This window comes from Sceloporus occidentalis, unplaced genomic scaffold (assembly GCF_023333645.1).
Source record: "Sceloporus occidentalis isolate IW3139 unplaced genomic scaffold, rSceOcc1.0.p SCAF_281, whole genome shotgun sequence".
Lineage (NCBI taxonomy): Eukaryota > Metazoa > Chordata > Lepidosauria > Squamata > Phrynosomatidae > Sceloporus > Sceloporus occidentalis.
In genome coordinates this window covers 721,427-738,915 of record NW_028317261.1, presented here as the reverse complement: position 1 = coordinate 738,915, position 17,489 = coordinate 721,427, and the positions used below count along the sequence as shown (strand labels likewise).

Genomic DNA, 17,489 nt, shown 5'->3' with positions numbered 1-17,489 from the left:
GCGTGGTTTAGTGGCTGGAGCATTGGACTATGACCCTGGTGACCAAGGTTCGAATGCCCTCTTGGGCACAGAAACCCACTGAGTGACCTTAGGCAAGAAGTCACACTCTCTCAGCCTCAGAGGGAGGTACTTGCAAAACCACTTCAGGACAAATCTTGCCAAGAAAAGCCTGCAAAGGGCTTCCCTTAGGGTTGCTATAAGTCAGAAACAATTTGGAGGCACACAATGAGAATAAGAGCAGTAACACCACTAACACAAGGCAGCTAAGAAGAAGAAAGAAAGAAAGAAAGAAAGAAAGAAAGAAAGAAAGAAAGAAGACATGGGAGTTGTAGTCCTAGGTTCAGAGGGATTGGAGGGGCCTTACTGCAGGGCAGGGCCCCTCCTCTTTCTGGCCCTGTAGATACTGGGAGATCCAGTCCAGGAAATACACTTTAAATCCCATTGGCAAGAGAAAAGGCTACTACTGCCTTTCAGATCCAGTTTGCGCCAAATCTTTTATGAGGCCAGAAACCCCTTTGTTAGGAACTGAACACCAAATATCTCAGGAAGGCCCTATATCTCCTAAGACCCCCTCCCTCCAGGACCTCTCTTCCACTCTTCCCTCAGTCTCTCTCTCTCTCTCCCCTGAAGGCCTCAAATGTCAACTGCCAAGCGCTCAGGCAGAGGCAGCCATTTTGTGTTTCAGCTGCCATTTTGTGTTTTGGCGGCCATTTTGTGTTCTCGTGGCCATTTTGTGTTCTGGCAGCCATTTTGTGTTCTGGCAGCCATTTTGTGTTCAGGAAGCCATTTTGTGTTCCGGCAGCCATTTTATGTTCTGGAGGCCATTTCGTGCTGCTTGGACTGTGGGAATAATGTTCCGGAACCTTCTCTCAGGCCTCAGTTGAACAGAGGCTTCTCTTTGTCTCCTGAGGCTCCAGAGTCAGAAGGAGGCCAGGCTCCTTGGGCCAAAAGGAAGGAAGTGTGTCTCTTTGTGTGTCTTTTGTGTCTCTTTTCTGAGAGGGTTTTCTTATTACACAGCTCTGCTCCTTCTGGGGAACATGGGTTTTAAAAGGGATCAGAAATGGGAGGATAGTTTTAATACAAGCCTTATTCTTCTTCTTCATAAACATTGGGCTTTGGCTTCTAAGAGGAGGCTAGTCCCCCAAACAAAGCCAAATGTGGCTCCTTGGGAGGTTTTAAGAGTCTCCCCAGTTTCCTTATTAATAGATTTTCAGGCAAGAAGGAAGGAGACAGACCAGAATAACTCATATTACTAAGAATGAAACAAACAAACATATAAACAACGAACAACAAGAAGAATAAGGATTAGACTGAAAAACAAACTGCTTATATTAAAAAAAAGCAAAACCATTTTTACAGGTTAAAAATTCTACTTGAGTGCTTCTATCCTTTTATAACCAATTTAGGCTTTATCTGCATTATAGAAATAATCCGGATTGAAACCCTTTTAACTCTCCTGGTTCCATCCTATGGAATCCTGGGATTTGTAGTTTGTTGTGGCACCAGAGCTCTCTGGGAGAGAAGGCTAAGTGTCCAAAGGTAAAATCCCAGGATTCCATAGCACTGAGCGGTTAAAGCGGTGTCAAAGTGCCTTATTTCTATAGTGTGGATGCAGCCTTCTTCGGAAAGGGGCTGATGCTGGAGGAAAAAGGAGGAATGCAGAAGGAAAGGAGGACGGACGGAGAGAGGGCTACCTGCAGCTGGACTGGCCTCCCTAAGCGGTCAAGACCTGAGCTGGGTTGTGGACGATGGGTTCTCTTGATATTAATATTAACATCTTCCACTATTGATTGTAATTAAGGAGGGGATCAGTTTCCTCCTTTAAATAGCACCAGGAAAGGAGTTGTTAAGGTTGGAAGTCCTGTTTGGGGACTTTTTGTGTTCTCACAGCCATCGGATGCCATCAGTAAAACCTTTCTTTATCCTGCTTAGTGTTCCTTCCGACTTTGGGGCCCTTTCATCCTCCATTTTGGGTTCCCTGAAGGCCTCAAACTGCCAACTGCCAAACGCTGAGGCAGAGGTGGCCATTTTGTATTCCGGTGGCCATTTTGTGCTGCTTGTGACTGTGGAGAATAATGTTCCAGAACATTCTCTGAGACCTCAGTTGACCTAAGAGCCATAATGTCTGAGGCGGTTTACAGACCGCCCTTTTGGGGCGGCCTCCTCCCGTCCTTTTCCCCGACGGATCGAGGCCTCAGCTGCCACAGTGGCAGCCCCTAGGCCCCGATCTGCCGCATTTCCAGGCAGCGGGGAAGTGGCAAAATGGCGCATCCCCACAGCCTGGAAAAGAGTGTCCTTGGGGCTTCAAGTCACAAGGACACCCCGACAGCGGTGTGGAAATGGAGAATGGGCCGCTCAGCCCCTTTCTCCTTTGTGTCGTTGATGCAGCCATGTAAAGGTTGCGCCAGTGACACAAACCAAGGAAGGAGCTCCGTTTCAGAGCTACTTCCGGTGCCGCAGAAAGGGCGCCACATGTGGAGGCAGCGTGGCCGTGACGTTGTAATGGTGATGCCCATGGAGAAAGGGTGCCGCCATTACAAAGTACTAGGGTTGCGTGGAGTTTGGAAAAGATGCCCCGAGGTAACCCTAGTACAGGAAATCATCACAAGGTCAGAGTCAGTTAGAGCAGTTGTTGAACAATTAATTAAATTAATAGGAAATTACCGGAAGAGATTCATCTTGGGTGCCTTTTTAAAGCCTTCAAGACTGGTGATATATCGGATCTCTTCCGGAGGCTATTCCATAACTTGGGAGTGACAGAAGAGAAGGTCCTCTGGGTAAATGCAGCCAGTCTACTTTTTAATAGTAAGTTTTTACCAGAGGTCCTTAATGTGTGGGGCAGATTGATGGGAGAAGGAGATCCCGTAAGTAAGCTGGACCCAAGCCATGAAGGGCTTTAAAGGTTATAACCAAGACCTTGCACTGTTCCTGGATATTAACAGGCAGCGAGTGAAGGGACTTTAGAATGGGTTTAATATGGTCACTTCTAGAACTTCCAGTGACAACTGCGACTGCCATATTTTGAGTTAAATGAAGATTCCGGACTTGGTGCAAGGTTAACCTTTTGTAGACTGCATTGCAGAAGTCAAGTCGTGTGGTTACCAGCATCTACACCATAGTTTGTTAGGTCTTCAGGTTCCAGGAAGGGACGCAGTTGGTGTATCAAGTGAAGCTAATAACTGGCACTCCTGGCCATTGCATCTATCTGGATCAACGGATCCAACAGTACCCCCAAACTGCAAACACAGTCCTTTAGGGGAAGTGTGACCCCATCCAGGCCGAGCTGACAAACCTTTATACCCAGATTAGGACCTCCAACAACAAGTACCTCTGTCTTACCTGGATTCAGTTTCAGTCTTTTTTCCCTCATGCAGCCAATTTTTTCCTCAAGACATTCATACATAGGGGAGATGCCTTCCTTAATTGATGTTGAGGTCTGGGGCATGGAAAGTTATATCTGGGTGTCATCAGTATACTGATAACACCCCACTCCATGCCTCCAGATGATCTCTCCCAGCGGTTTCATGTAGATGTTAAACAGCATTGGTGACAGGATGATGCCTGAGGAACACCCTATTTAAGCTCCCTTTTAGAGGAACAACTGTCTTTCTCTCCTGAGGCTCCAGAGCGAGAAGGAGGCCAGGCTCCTTGGGCCAAAAGGAAGGGTGTCCCTTTGTGCCTCTGGCCCTCCATTTTGGGGCGAAGGGAGGGAGGGAGGGAGGGGCCTGTGGGGGTCTGAGGAAGTGGAGGCAGGGAACCAGGGCCAGTGGGGAGGCTGGGCTTTGGGGGCTGGGAGAGAGAGGTGGGGAAAGAGACCCTCCCTTTGGGCCCTAGCTGGGGAGGGTCCACCGGTCCTTGCCTCCCCCTTTGGGAAAGGAGACCCCCTCAGCCCCCTGGACTCACTCCTGCCACTCATTCCTAGAATGGCTGGGACTCAGAGGAGTTTCCTAGGCATTGTCACCTTTTGCCCTCCATGGCCATTGGCACTGACCTTTTCCCCATTGCCTTCCCTCCCTCAGCCCTGTGGACCTCCTCCTCCTTCGCACTCAGAGCGAAGCCTAACCCTAGTCTGTTTTCTCAGGAACTTCATCTCGGCCTTCTTGTACACAGCTTTGTGCCACATTTTGCTGGAAGAGACCCAGGTGCAGGTCCACCAGGAACAACCTAATGACCAACACAGAGGTTAAGCAGGTGGAGTTGGGCTCTAAGAGAAAGAGGCTGTCGAAGTGCAACAACTCTTTGGTGAGTCGCCATCCTGACTATTAATTTCATTTGTAACATTGCTATGCCAGCTCAGCAAAGCAAGTGGAGAACATATTGTCCCAGTTTGGCAGAGAAAGTCCTGTTTAATCCTCTCTCACCCCACTTTTTCAGTGATATTCAGTAGATATACTGGCAGTTGCCCTTGTTTCAAAAATGTCCCGGTTTCCCTCTCCTCCTCCCACTTTCCCCCCTTCCCCTCAGCTCTCTTGGGTTGCTGCAAAATGAGTTCCAAGGAGTTTGCACCCCATCAACTCAAAAGTGGGGAGAGGAGAGGAGATAACTTGCCAGGGTCTTCCCTTGCCAGGAGGCTGAGGCAAAAGCAAACTGCTGTGCCCTTCCTAATTTGAGTGATCTTCCTCATAAACAACATTGGCCATCCTCACCACCTTCTGGTGTTGCTTGTCCACATGTGCCTTGCTTTTCCTGTCTGTGAAATGTTGGGGATATGGGAGACCACCTCTGGATCTAAATTGGGGGTGGGCCCAGTGGCTCTCAAGTCCAGAGTCCTCCCCAGAACTGTTTTTTTAAAATGACATTTGCCTCTGAAATTTGGCAAGAAATGGCTAAATGCACCATAATACTTTTGTGGCTAAATGTACTATATGTGTTTGGATAGTCAGTATCCTAATCCATCCTCAATATCCCAGCCATGGCCTAAATTATATTGTTTATTATATTGTATATTATGTTGAAAGGATTCAAGACTAACTGATCTCAAAGGCAGTAGCTTTTTGCTTGCTAACAGAATTTAAAGTTTATTTCCTGGACTGAATTCTGAAGTGATGAAATACTAATATATGGATATGCACCATGTGCTTTCCTCTCCTTTTGTTTAGTCTCTCTCTGGATGAGGGCTATTTTCTATTTCAGGTGACCTTTGCAGATGTGGCTGTATATTTTACCGAGGATGAATGGAATCTGTTGACGAAGAAACAGAAACTTTTGTACAATTATGTAATGATGGACAATTATGAGAATGTGGCTTCTGTAGGTAAGGAACCTGAATCCATTGCACCTTCTCTAAAGACTGAGGGCCCTTTCATACTATATTATCATGTCGCTTTGGTTACACTAGAATTATAGCATCATAGAGTTGGAACAGACCACAAGGGCCATCCAATTGAACCCCCTTCTGCCATGCAGGAATACACATTCAAATCACCCCCAAGAGATGGCCATCCAGCCTCTCTTTAAAAACCTCCAAAGAAGAGGACTCCACCAAACTCTAAGGGAGTATACTCCACTGTCAAAGAGCTCTTACTGTCATGAAGTTCCTCCTAATGTTTAGGTGGACCCTCTTTCCCTGTGGCTTGCATCCATTGTGGTGTCTCCTTCTCTCTGTAGCGGCAAAAAGCAAGCCTTCTCCTTGCGCAACATGACACCCTTTCAACTATTTAAACATGGACATCATATCCATTCTTTATCTTCTTTTCTCCACGCTAAACATAACCAGCTCTCTAAGCTGCTCCTCATTGAGTTTGATGGTTTCCAGACCCTTCACCACTTTGGTTGCCCTCCTTTGGACATGCTCCAATTTGTCAACATCCTTTTTGAATTGTGGGGCCTAGAACTGGACACAGGATTATTCCAAGTGAGGCCTGACCAAAGCAGAATAGAGTGGCACTATTACTTCCCTTGTTCTAGAAACTATTCTTGTATTGATACAGCCTAGAATCACATTGGCCTTTGTAGCTGCCTCATCACACTATTGGCCCATATTCAACTTGCAATCTACTAGGAGTCCTAGATCCCTTTCAAGCCTAGTTTAATTGTGATAGCAACATCCTGTAGAATATTTGAATCTGTAGTTCAGTGAGGCACTATTGCTCTCCAGTTTCTAAGGATTCTAAATACCCCATCCTAAACTGCCAGTTCCAGGATTTTGTGGAAAGAAGCCATGGCGATTAATGCTTTTCACACCCAAATGGTACTCAGCAGATCCCTAAGCAAGTTTACTACCTTTTTTGGCCCTTCTTCCATCCCTTTAAGGCTCGGGAGAATCTTCTTGGGGCAAAGACCGCCCTTGGGCCTGCAATGGCTCAGACGGCCCAACAGTGGCAAAATGGCCTCCTCTTTCCCAAACAGTTGCTGTGAGATGTTGAGGAGCAATGTCATGGCCAGCCAAGAGCAGGTCTCGGAGGATGAGGAGTAGGATGGGGCTCCTCCAGAGCAAGAGGTAATTGAGGCTACACCAGGTGTTAATCCTGCTCTGCCTGAATCCAGCCCTGATCTCCCAGCCCCAGAGGAGGAGGCTCAGCCAGGTCCTAGTGCTGGTGGGATTCCTCTGGTGGTACAGCAGCCTAGCGGTGACTCTGGGGAGGAACCAAGCTTGAAGGTTCCCTCCTATGGACAATGCAGGGCTGAAAGTGCTGGCAGACGCAGATCCCAAAAACTGCTGAGAAACAATTAGCAAATCAACCTCAGGTGGCATGGGGGAGAGTTTCCCTTACTTAAATAGCAGAGAGACACCAACTCAGTGCCAGCCTTTATTGCATGATCCTTTGGTGTGATTGTTGCCTGCACTGGCTCCCTATATCTTGACTCCTTGTTGCCTTGACTCTTGACTTTGGAATGGACTGGGCTATTGCTACTTTCTGGCTGACCTGACCCTGGACTGGACTGACTATTGTGACCTCTGTTATCCTGACTTTGGCTTTGGCAATTTACTTTTTCTCTCTCTCCCTGCAAGGTTTATGGACTACTTCCAGCTTCATAGTTAATTGGCTTCCTTATCGGTGTGTGTCTGTGGGTGCTGGCTGCAGTCCAGGACAAGCAAAATATTATTTCACTCACCCCCCTCCCCCGAGGCAATACAATGTGGGTTTGCCCCTGAGATCTCCTCCAAACCTCATCAGTAGTCCATGTCTATCTTATAGATGTTTTAAGGCTGCACCCTGGCGCTTGACCCTCACCAAAATTGGAGTCCGGGTTCCAGCTCCCTTGCTCTGCCTTTGCCAATGAATTATTTGTATATTGATTATCCTGCCTTTCTCAAAAATGGCCCTCAAAGTATCCCTTTTATGCCTCACACTCTGTGAGTATGTGTCTGTTACAGAGAGACAGAGGGAAAGTGAAAAAATAGAAAGACAGGGAAGAGATGCTAAAATGAGATGCTGAAGCGGTGCAGATGGGCAAGAGGGAAGGTTGGAGAGCGGAGGGAGAAAGGGAAGGGGATCTGGCAGATGGGAGCCAGGAGGAGGAGGCAGGAGCAAAGCCGGGATCATCTAGCTCTGTGTGGAAAGGAAGGGACCTCTTGGAAGAGCCAGAAGAGGGGCCTTAGGGATTGGGATGCAGCCACCAACCTGACAGATTTTAAGAACTGAACTGGTGAGAACTAGCTCAGGTCCATATTTTCAAACATATTAAGGGGTTCCATTTAGAAATTATGAGCAAAGTCTAAGAAGAGAGGAAAGGGCGACACAAAAATTCCTTTTCTCTAATGTTTCTTATTCAACCTTAGCTTTCTTAGCTCCATGGTTGATTCCAGAGGCCCTTTGTTACCCGAAATGCTGGAGTCTGGGGAGGACACTCCCAAGTGCTATGCTTTTAGCGGAATTTCATACTTTGTTCAAAGGAGAGATTGGAGCAATAGTGACCTTTGGAGTAATCCCCTTTCTGGACCCCCTCTCCCTGGCGTTAGGCGAATTCTATGTATTCTCGGGGCCAATTTAAATGAATGGAGCTCCGTGCAGTGATGTGATTAACCCTTATGGGACACGCTGCCCCTTTTCCCAGTGTGGCTTTAATATATGCTGAAATCCGCATAAGGCGTGCCCACGTATGACGCAGGTGCACTGTACACGTATGCACACACATATAGGTGTTCATGCACACACACAAGAACTAGGTAACAAAGGTGGGAATAGATGTTAGGCTTTTCTAATGGTAATACATAACCTAGACGGAACTTGATTCCAATTGCTGAGGGTCCAGGATGGGGAGAGAAGTCAGTAAATCCCAAGGCAAGTGGAGCTGGTGAGTGCAGTGAGGTGTTTAGCAATGTAAACCAACAGAGTGTCTGTCTGCAACTCGACTGACGCTGAAGAACAGCCAGTTGGTATATTTATACTGTTTCTTGGGTGGGGAAAATATGGTCTAAAATGAAATTGAATGCAATTGGTACTTGGCGCAAATACCTCAGACATAAGGGATTAGCACACTGGTCCTCAGGTCCTTGTTGGCTCTGAATTCCAGTCCTGTTCACAAGCCAATGTATGGCGAAATGTGAGCACGATGCTCCCAGATGCAGCTCAACAATAACATAGCACAGTATGCAAACAAATTTCCAGATACAGGTATTGGCAATGCACTGACCACATTTCACACTTAAAAATAAGTCACAGACATAGTTGATTTCATCCGAATCTTTGGAGGTTCTCTATCTTGAGTTGCAAAATAATAAAAATATTTGCAAGCTCTCCTCTCTGACTTCCATCAACTTCACAATCTCTTGTATACATAACTCCAATCCAATCCTCTGCAGTTAGCTTGCATCATGCCATGTGCTCTGACTCAACACTCTCTGGCCGTCTCACAGGATATGATGCCACTTTTCAATCAAAATATTTTTACACAGGTTTAAAGGAATCTTTTTTCACCAGTCGGTATGACTATCTGCTTCTACTGATTACCTCAAGGTAGTTCCCCCACAATCTCTTCTTTGCCAGCTCCTATCAGTAGGGATATAATCATTCCATGGATTTGGGGCATCTGCAACAGGGTCATGCTCAGGTCACCCACTCCAACTTTATTAATTTAATCTCAAATAGGGAGGCGTGAACATAGGGCTAAATCTTGGGCTAACACTTTCTTCCCTTAACTCTGATATTCAATATTATCTGTCATTATCCTTCTTTACAGAAGAACTTGTCAGTCATGAGAGAGTCCACACATCAGAGAAGCCATACAACTGCCAGCATTGTGGGAAACATTTTGCGTACAAGTCAATCCTTGTCATTCATCAGAGAGTCCACACTGGAGAGAAGCCATACAAATGCCAGCATTGTGGGAAAGGTTTTTCTCGGCAGTCCAACCGACTGACACACCAGAGATTCCACTCTAGAGAGAAGCCATACAAATGCCAGCATTGTGGGAAATGTTTTTCTCAGCAGTCCCACCGACTGACACACCAGAGAATCCACTCAGGAGAGAAGCCATACAAATGCCAGCATTGTGGGAAATGTTTTTCTCAGCAGTCAAACCTAGTGAGACACCAGAGAATCCACTCAGGAGAGAACCCATACAAATGCCAGTATTGTGGGAAATGTTTTTCTCAGCAGTCACACCTAGTGAGACACCAGAGAATCCACACAGGAAAGAAGCCATACAAATGCCAGCATTGTGGGAAATGTTTTTCTCAGCAGTCAACCCTACTGACACACCAGAGAATCCACTCAGGAGAGAAGCCATACAAATGCCAGCATTGTGGGAAATGTTTTTCTCAGCAGTCAACCCTACTGACACATCAGAGAATCCACTCAGGAGAGAAGCCATACAAATGCCAGCATTGTGGGAAATGTTTTTCTTCAAAGGCAGTCTTAGTGAGACACCAGAGAGTCCACACAGGGGAGAGGCCATACAAATGCCAGCAGTGTGGAAAATGCTTTTCTTGGAGGTCAGGCCTATTCAATCACCAGAGTGGCTACACAGGAGAAAAGCAACGCAAATCCAAGCAGTGAACAAACATTGTTTTTGTAAAGAAAGAATACAAAAATATTTTTTCAATCTAGCTGTGCAAAGAAAAGGCCCTTATGATTTTATTTGTATGGTTTTTATGTCCATATGTCTGTTTATGTTATATTTTGTTAAGTTTAGGTTTTCATTGCTACTAGTCTATTGCTTTGGGTTATAAATTTGGCTGGGGATTATGGGTCATGGTTTAGGTTAGTTAGATGGGGTTGCAGGGATTTGTTGGAGCAAGCTAGAATAGCAATGATATCACCTGGAATTTGTGGGATGTTGGCTAAAGAAATTTGGGGACCGGTAGTAAGAGAAAGGGAACTAGCTTCTTCGAATGTCTGGGGCAGGGAGAGATTGTGTGTGTGAGAAGGATGGCAAAGTGGGGCTGGTTAATAGTGGGGCGTAGATGGTGGGAATTGTAGGTGGGGACTAGGTTTGGTAGAAGGTGGAGTTTTAGGTTTTGGGGTTTTAATATATACTTTGGTTTGGCAAGGGCAGTTCTGGCTTAAACCCTGAATTCCTGACTATGTGTTTTCAATAAAGTTCTTTATTTCAACACACTGTACTCTTTGATGCACAGAAGTTGTGAATTTGCACAAAACTGACACTTTCTTCTCTTCTCAATCCTCAGCTCTATTCCCATCTATAAGAACAGCAGAGACAAACACACACATGCACACACACACCATATACACACACACACACACACATATATATATACACACACACACACACACACATCTATCTATCATCCATCTATCTATCTATCTATCTATCTATCTATCTATCTATCATCTATCTATAGTATACACAGAGAGACTTTTTCCAAATCAGAGCCTTCCTTTCCTTCCTTTCCTGGGCTCCATTGTGGCCTCTTGAAAATCTCCTCAAAAGAAGGAAGGGAGGGAGGAATAAGGAAGGAAGGAAGGGGAGGCTGCTGAACGCCTGGCACGCTCCTTCGCTTCCCTCAAAGGCCACCAGTGGAATAAACAGCAGCAGCAGTAAGGCCCTGGTGATCTTGTCAGAACTCCAAAGCCAATTACTGATCAATCTTCACATTCACTTTGGTTACTGTTCATATTGTTGTGTAATTGCTTTAACTGTAGTTCTGTCAGCTTTGATTTGCAAGGGGGATGGGGCGCTGTGCTTGGGACGGATTGCAGCCTAGGATTGGAATGCACTGTTTAATTAGCTGGAGACATCTGCGGAGCCTGTCCAAGGTCAGGTTGGTTTCTCAAGCCTAGTTAGCCTGGGAAGCAAGGGGGGAGGAAGGTGGAGAGAAGAAAAGGCGGGAGAGGAAAAAAGGTGGGGGCTTGAGTACTTTTAACTTGGTGTTTGAGGTTTGGCTTTCAGATTTCACTGAAAAGTCTGTCTGATCACTTTCATCTGTATCTCAATAAACTTCACTGCTTTTAAGCAAGTTGCTGTTGTGGATCACTGGTGGAAGTTGTTGGATCTTACAGTCAGTGAAATCTACTCATCATCATGTCGGAGGTGAAGGTGCAAGTTGAACAATCCGATATTGAGATTGAGATCGGGAAGGACACCGAGGACCTCGGGACCGAGGGAAGGAGTGGCGTCGAGGGACGCCAGGGAGAGAGGCCCAAGACAGGGACCGGCTCCGAGAACCAACCAGAGGACTGGTGGTACCTGCCAACGGGGACCGGGAGACACCCGCGCCGGGCTGGCAGACTGACGGCGTGGGACCAAGGACTGGGGGAGGCTATGTTGCAGAGCCCTGGCCCTGAGGACCTATCGGAGGAGGTGGCAGGTGTCAAAGACGACATCCGTCAACTGAAGGAGATGATGGCCACCCTGATGCCCAAGGAAGGGAAGAAACCGGGCCAGGAAGCCCGAAAGGCACCCGCAGTGGCCGCCGCCAGGGCCTCCCGTCCAGTTGACACTGAGGAGGAAGACGGTTCGGGGGTGGAGGACGAGGATGAGCAGAGCACCAGGCCTCCATCTCGTCGGAGAGGAGTGGGGGGAACCTCACGAATTCGACGCGGAGAAGCGGAGGCGCTGCGTGAGCTGCTGGCGGGCAAGCTGGAGGCCAAGTTCAACGGGGACCCGGAACAGCTCCCATTCTTCCTCGCGCAGGTGGCGGGACACATGCGGGCCAGAGGGGACTATTTCCCGGATGAAGCCGAGAAGGTGAGATGCGTGGCCAGCCGACTGGAGGGCCAAGCGGCTCAGTGGCTGGTGCAGCTGTATGATTGTGGGGCACCGGAGTTGCGGTCCCTGGACGCATTCATGACAGCACTTCGAGCCCGGTTCGAGGACCCGTTCCGCATGGATTGGGCAAAGGCTAAGTTCGCCACCCTGCAGCAGGGGAGTCGATCCGTGGCAGAATACGTGTTGGAGTTCCGGAGCGTGGCCGCCAACATTCCGGATTATCCGGACGCGATGATGACCCGCCAGTTCCAGGATGGGCTCCGCGCAGACCTGCTAGAGTGAATCCTGATGAAAGAAACGCCCGCGGACCTACAAGAGTGGATTCGTTGTGCCGGCGAGGTGGAGGCCACCAGGGAGCGGATTCGGCTGGCCAAGCAGCGAGCAGCTTTCCAACAAGGGAAGGTGGCCGCGACCCCGGGCCGAGAGGGCAAACCCAAGACTTCGGCAGAGGTGGAGAAACAGCGCCGGATGAGACTGGGCCTTTGTTTGGCATGTGGGAAAAAAGGCCACATGATTGAGACCTGCCCGGATAGGGCCACCGGCAAAAAGACCCCTAAGGCGGCGCCAGCCGGCTCCGGAGGCCCAGGGAAAGGGGCCGCCGGCCAGGCTGCTGCGCCGGCCGGGGCCGAGGACGAGCGCCCAGCTGGACCGGCCCAGGACCAGGCCATCCCGGATTTGGTGAGTGGAGGGGTCTCCATTTATTACTTGGAAGTTAAATTGGGACATAAAATAAAAGGGACTACAGAGCCAATGCTGGCAGCTCTGGACTCGGGGTGCACCCGATGTCTAATCAGTGAAAGGCTGGTGCAATCGCTCCAGATTGAACAGGAGCCTTTGCCGGAATCAATCCCTTTCCTGCAGATGGATGGGACGGTCATGGGGGGAAAACCCAGCAGTTATCAGACTGAGAGACTTATGCTTCAGGTTTCGGGACACTGGGAAACCCTCCGGTTTGTGGTTGGGCCCACCAGGGGTTGCGATTTAGTGTTGGGAATAGACTGGCTGGCGTTTCACAACCCATTCATCAATTGGAAAACCAAGCAGTTGGTGTTCAACGACCCTGGGTGTAGTAAACATGTGGCGCCTGCAGGGAACATGGGGATGGAGCCGCACCGTGCCACTGCGGTGACTGTCTATGGCCCTTACCCAAAAGCGGCAGTCAACCGGCTACAGGAGATGGGGAATTTCCCAGAGGTCTATAAGGACTTGAGTGCAGTGTTTGAGGAAACTGAGTGTGACCTCTTGCCGCCTCACCGAGACACAGACTGTGCCATTGAATTGACCCCCGGGGCCCCACTCCCCAAACCCAAACTGTACTCCATGACTCCAAGGGAGATGGTGACATTGAAGGAGTTCATCAACAAGAATTTGGCCAGAGGGTTCATCCACCCCTCCAGTTCCCCGTTCGGGGCGCCAGTGTTTTTCAGGGAAAAGAAGGATGGGTCCCTGCGGTTGGTGACAGATTACAAGAACTTGAATGCTATCAGCACTTGTAGCAAATATCCCCTTACATTGATGAAGGACATGTTGAGCAGATTGGCCACGGGGAAGATTTTCACCAAATTAGACTTGAGGGATGCTTACTTTCGAGTAAGGATTAAGAAGGGGGATGAGTATAAGACCGCATTCCATTGCCCGTTGGGGGCGTTTGAATACCTAGTCCTCCCGTTTGGCCTTTCGGGGGGGCCTTCGTGCTTTATGCAGCTGATCCATGAGGTGCTGCAGGACTTGCTGTACGAAGGGGTGCTGGTATATTTGGACGACATCCTCATTTACTCCCCGGACCTGCCCAGCCATGTGAAATTGGTGCGAAAGGTGTTGCAAAGGCTGTTAGAGAACAAACTGTATGTTAAACTGTCTAAATGTGAATTCCATACAGATAGCTTGGAGTTCTTGGGATATAGAGTATCCACCCGGGGATTACAAATGGACCCGCACAAGGTACAAGATGTCATGAACTGGCCTCAACCTAAAACCCGCAAACAGGTGCAACGATTCCTAGGGTTTGCTAACTTTTACAGGCAGTTCATTCCCAATTTTGCTCAAATTGCTTTACCCATCACCAATTTATTGAAAACCAAGGTGGGGGAATCTGGTGAACCTGCAAGTGCTGGGGAACAGGCAGCCCAAATGAAACCTTCATTTAAAGTGGAGTGGACTCGGGAGTGCACAGAAGCCTTTGTGCAGCTAAAGAAATTGTTCAGTACAGAGCCTGTGTTAAAGCACCCAGACCCTGAGCAGCCTTTTGTGGTGCAGGTGGATGCTTCAGATGAAGCCGTGGGGGCAGTGCTGATGCAGAGGGATAGCGAGGGCAAACTGAGGCCTTGCGCTTATTTGTCTAAGCGTTTTGATTCAACCCAAAAATGTTGGCCATGCTGGGAGAAAGAGGCCTATGCCATTAAAAGGGCTTTGGAGGTGTGGAGGCAATTCTTGGAGGGGGCTCCACACCCGTTCGAAGTGTGGACGGATCATCGAAACTTAGAGGCCCTGCAAACCCCCAAGCAGTTGACTCCCAAACAGAGACGGTGGGCAAAGGAGTTCTATAAGTTTAACTTCACAATAAAGTTCTTCCCTGGTAAAGACAATGTACTGGCAGATGGGTTGTCCAGAATGCATGGCCCCGGACAACAAGAACGTAGCGAACTACAGACTCTGTTCTCCTCCAAACAATTGGGGCTAGGGGTGACCACTCGCTCCCAGGCCAAAAAGGAACAGGACTCTCGCTTGGAAGCCCTAGACCCCATGGTGAGGGAAATTTTGGAGGCATATGAAACCGATGAGGAGCTGGCAGGGCTAAAGAATGAACTCCAATGCTCAGAACAGGGAGTATGGACCAAAGATGGGAAAATATATGTGCCTGGGGCCTGCAGGTTTAAAGTGCTTGAACTCTGTCATGATGTCAAAGCCGCAGGTCATTGGGGTTTCATTAAAACCTGGCTGACACTGAGCTCAAAATACTGGTGGCCCAAAGCTCGTAAAGGGGTAGAGGCTTATGTACAGGGGTGTTCAATTTGTGCCAGAGCCAAACCTCACACGGGCAAGCCGAGTGGCCTATTGCAGCCAGTGGAGACCCCATCCAGACCCTGGCAACACATTGCAATGGACTTCATTACTGACTTGCCAGAAAGCAGAGGCAAAGACACCATTTGGGTTGTCACGGACTTGTTTTCCAAACAGGTGCACTATGTGGGCTGCAAGGGGGTTCCCACTGCATCCAAGTTGGCTGATCTTTTTATTGAAAATATATATACGTTCCACTGTCTGCCGGACAAGATTCTGTCCGACCGAGGATCATCCTTCACTTCAAAATTTTGGAGGTGTTTGCAGGACAAGTTGGGGGTGCAATTGGCCTTTAGTTCTGCTTTTCACCCAGCGACGGACGGTCAGACTGAAAGGGTTAATCGGAGCCTGGAGGTCTATTTAAGGTGTTATGTCAATTACCTACAAGATAACTGGATGGACTTATTGCCCCATGCCGAGGTGGCTTTTAATGTGTCTGTACATGCCAGCATTGGAGTGTCTCCTTTCCAAGTGGTGTTTGGCTACGAGCCTAGGGTCATCCCACAGCTAACCCCTGAGCCGAAAGATCCAGTGCCCGTGGGGAAGTGGAGTCAGTTGCTGCGGGACAGTTGGCCTAAGATTGAGGAGGCATTAAAACAGGCCAAGTTGGACTACAAACGCTTTGCTGACCAGCACAGAAAGCCCGGTTGGGACATTCAGGAGGGAGACTGGGTGTACCTATCCACCAAGAACTTAAAGTGTAGAGTGCCTTGTAAAAAATTAGGCCCTAAATTTGTGGGTCCTTTTGCTGTAAAAAGACTTGTTAGTGAAGTGACTGCTGAATTGGATCTTCCCAAAATGTACAAACACATTAACCCTACTTTTCATTTCAGCCTGCTGAAGCCTGCTGGGAAGAGGATTGAAGATGAATTGCAAGAACCTGCTCCACTGCCCTTGCTCATTGAGGGAGAAGAACATTTTGACATTGTCAAAATTTTGGACTCTAGGATTGTAAAAGGGGGTTTGGAATATCTGGTGCAGTGGAAACATTTTCCAATTGATATGGCTGAGTGGGTAGGGGTTAAACATGTCAATGCTGAGCGGTTGATACATGAGTTTCATTTGGCTTACCCTGATAAACCTAGATTGGGTAAATAGAGCTTTGGGGGGGCAGAGTGTCAGAACTCCAAAGCCAATTACTGATCAATCTTCACATTCACTTTGGTTACTGTTCATATTGTTGTGTAATTGCTTTAACTGTAGTTCTGTCAGCTTTGCTTTGCTTTGCTAGGGGGGATGGGGCGCTGTGCTTGGGACGGATTGCAGCCTAGGATTGGAATGCACTGTTTAATTAGCTGGAGACATCTGCGGAGCCTGTCCAAGGTCAGGTTGGTTTCTCAAGCCTAGTTAGCCTGGGAAGCAAGGGGGGAGGAAGGTGGAGAGAAGAAAAGGCGGGAGAGGAAAAAAGGTGGGGGCTTGAGTACTTTTAACTTGGTGTTTGAGGTTTGGCTTTCAGATTTCACTGAAAAGTCTGTCTGATCACTTTCATCTGTATCTCAATAAACTTCACTGCTTTTAAGCAAGTTGCTGTTGTGGATCACTGGTGGAAGTTGTTGGATCTTACAGATCTGTACTCATGATTAGAATCTCCTACCTGAAGCATTGCTGCCCTCATAGTCTGTTCTGAGAGATGGAAATGGAGGACAACCCTCGTTCATTTAGAAGAATGGCTGGAGGGTCTTCTGGGGAACCCTGAGGGTTATAAGAAGGAAGGAAGCCCCTCTTCTTCCCCAAAGAAAGGAGGCCTGCCTCTTTCCTTCCATGCCTCCTCCTCGGGGGATTCCTTGGGGCCCATGTCCTTGGGGGGTTATTATGAGAAAAGAGGTCAGGAGGGACCCTTGGAGAGAGGCATGGCCATGGAAGGAATCAGGATCCAAATGTAGAAAGGGCTTTGAGGATCCCCCTCCCTCCTGGAAAGTTAGGCAGAGAAAGACCCTCCATTCTGATGCTTCATTTGGGGAATATTTTTGTGCCAAATAAAGAGCATCACACAGGATAGCATTGGAAATAACATTTTTGGGTGGGAGGAGTTTTCCCTGGGGTCTTGGGGCATGGCATAGGTTCACCATCACTGCCCTAGAGGAACAATCCTAAATAGAAAGTAATGGCTGCCAAAGGACTGATGATGGTAGAATGGGGTGTTCTGGAAGAGAGCCTGGCTAGCTAGTGCCATGAGCAAAATAATCACTCCCTGTTGCAAAATGTTATTGCACATCCCAATTCTGGCTCCTAGCACCAATGGGTCCACACTCATGAGATCTAAAGAAGGACTTCTATCTATGCAGCCAGGGCATAAGCCCCTCTACCCAAAGTGC

At 48.1% G+C, this 17,489-nt stretch overlaps 1 protein-coding gene across 1 annotated transcript; it reads left to right on the top strand.

The window, feature by feature from the left end:
• The first annotated feature begins 1,181 nt into the window (after nucleotides 1-1,181).
• LOC149275549 (uncharacterized) lies at nucleotides 1,182-10,591 on the top strand. The gene is made up of 5 exons (XM_089504612.1): nucleotides 1,182-2,805; nucleotides 4,082-4,242; nucleotides 5,134-5,254; nucleotides 9,124-9,803; nucleotides 10,574-10,591. Exons 2-5 carry the CDS (start codon nucleotides 4,168-4,170, stop codon nucleotides 10,589-10,591), a joined length of 894 nt encoding a protein of 297 aa, XP_089360738.1. The 5' UTR covers nucleotides 1,182-2,805; nucleotides 4,082-4,167.
• Nucleotides 10,592-17,489: the final 6,898 nt, after the last annotated feature.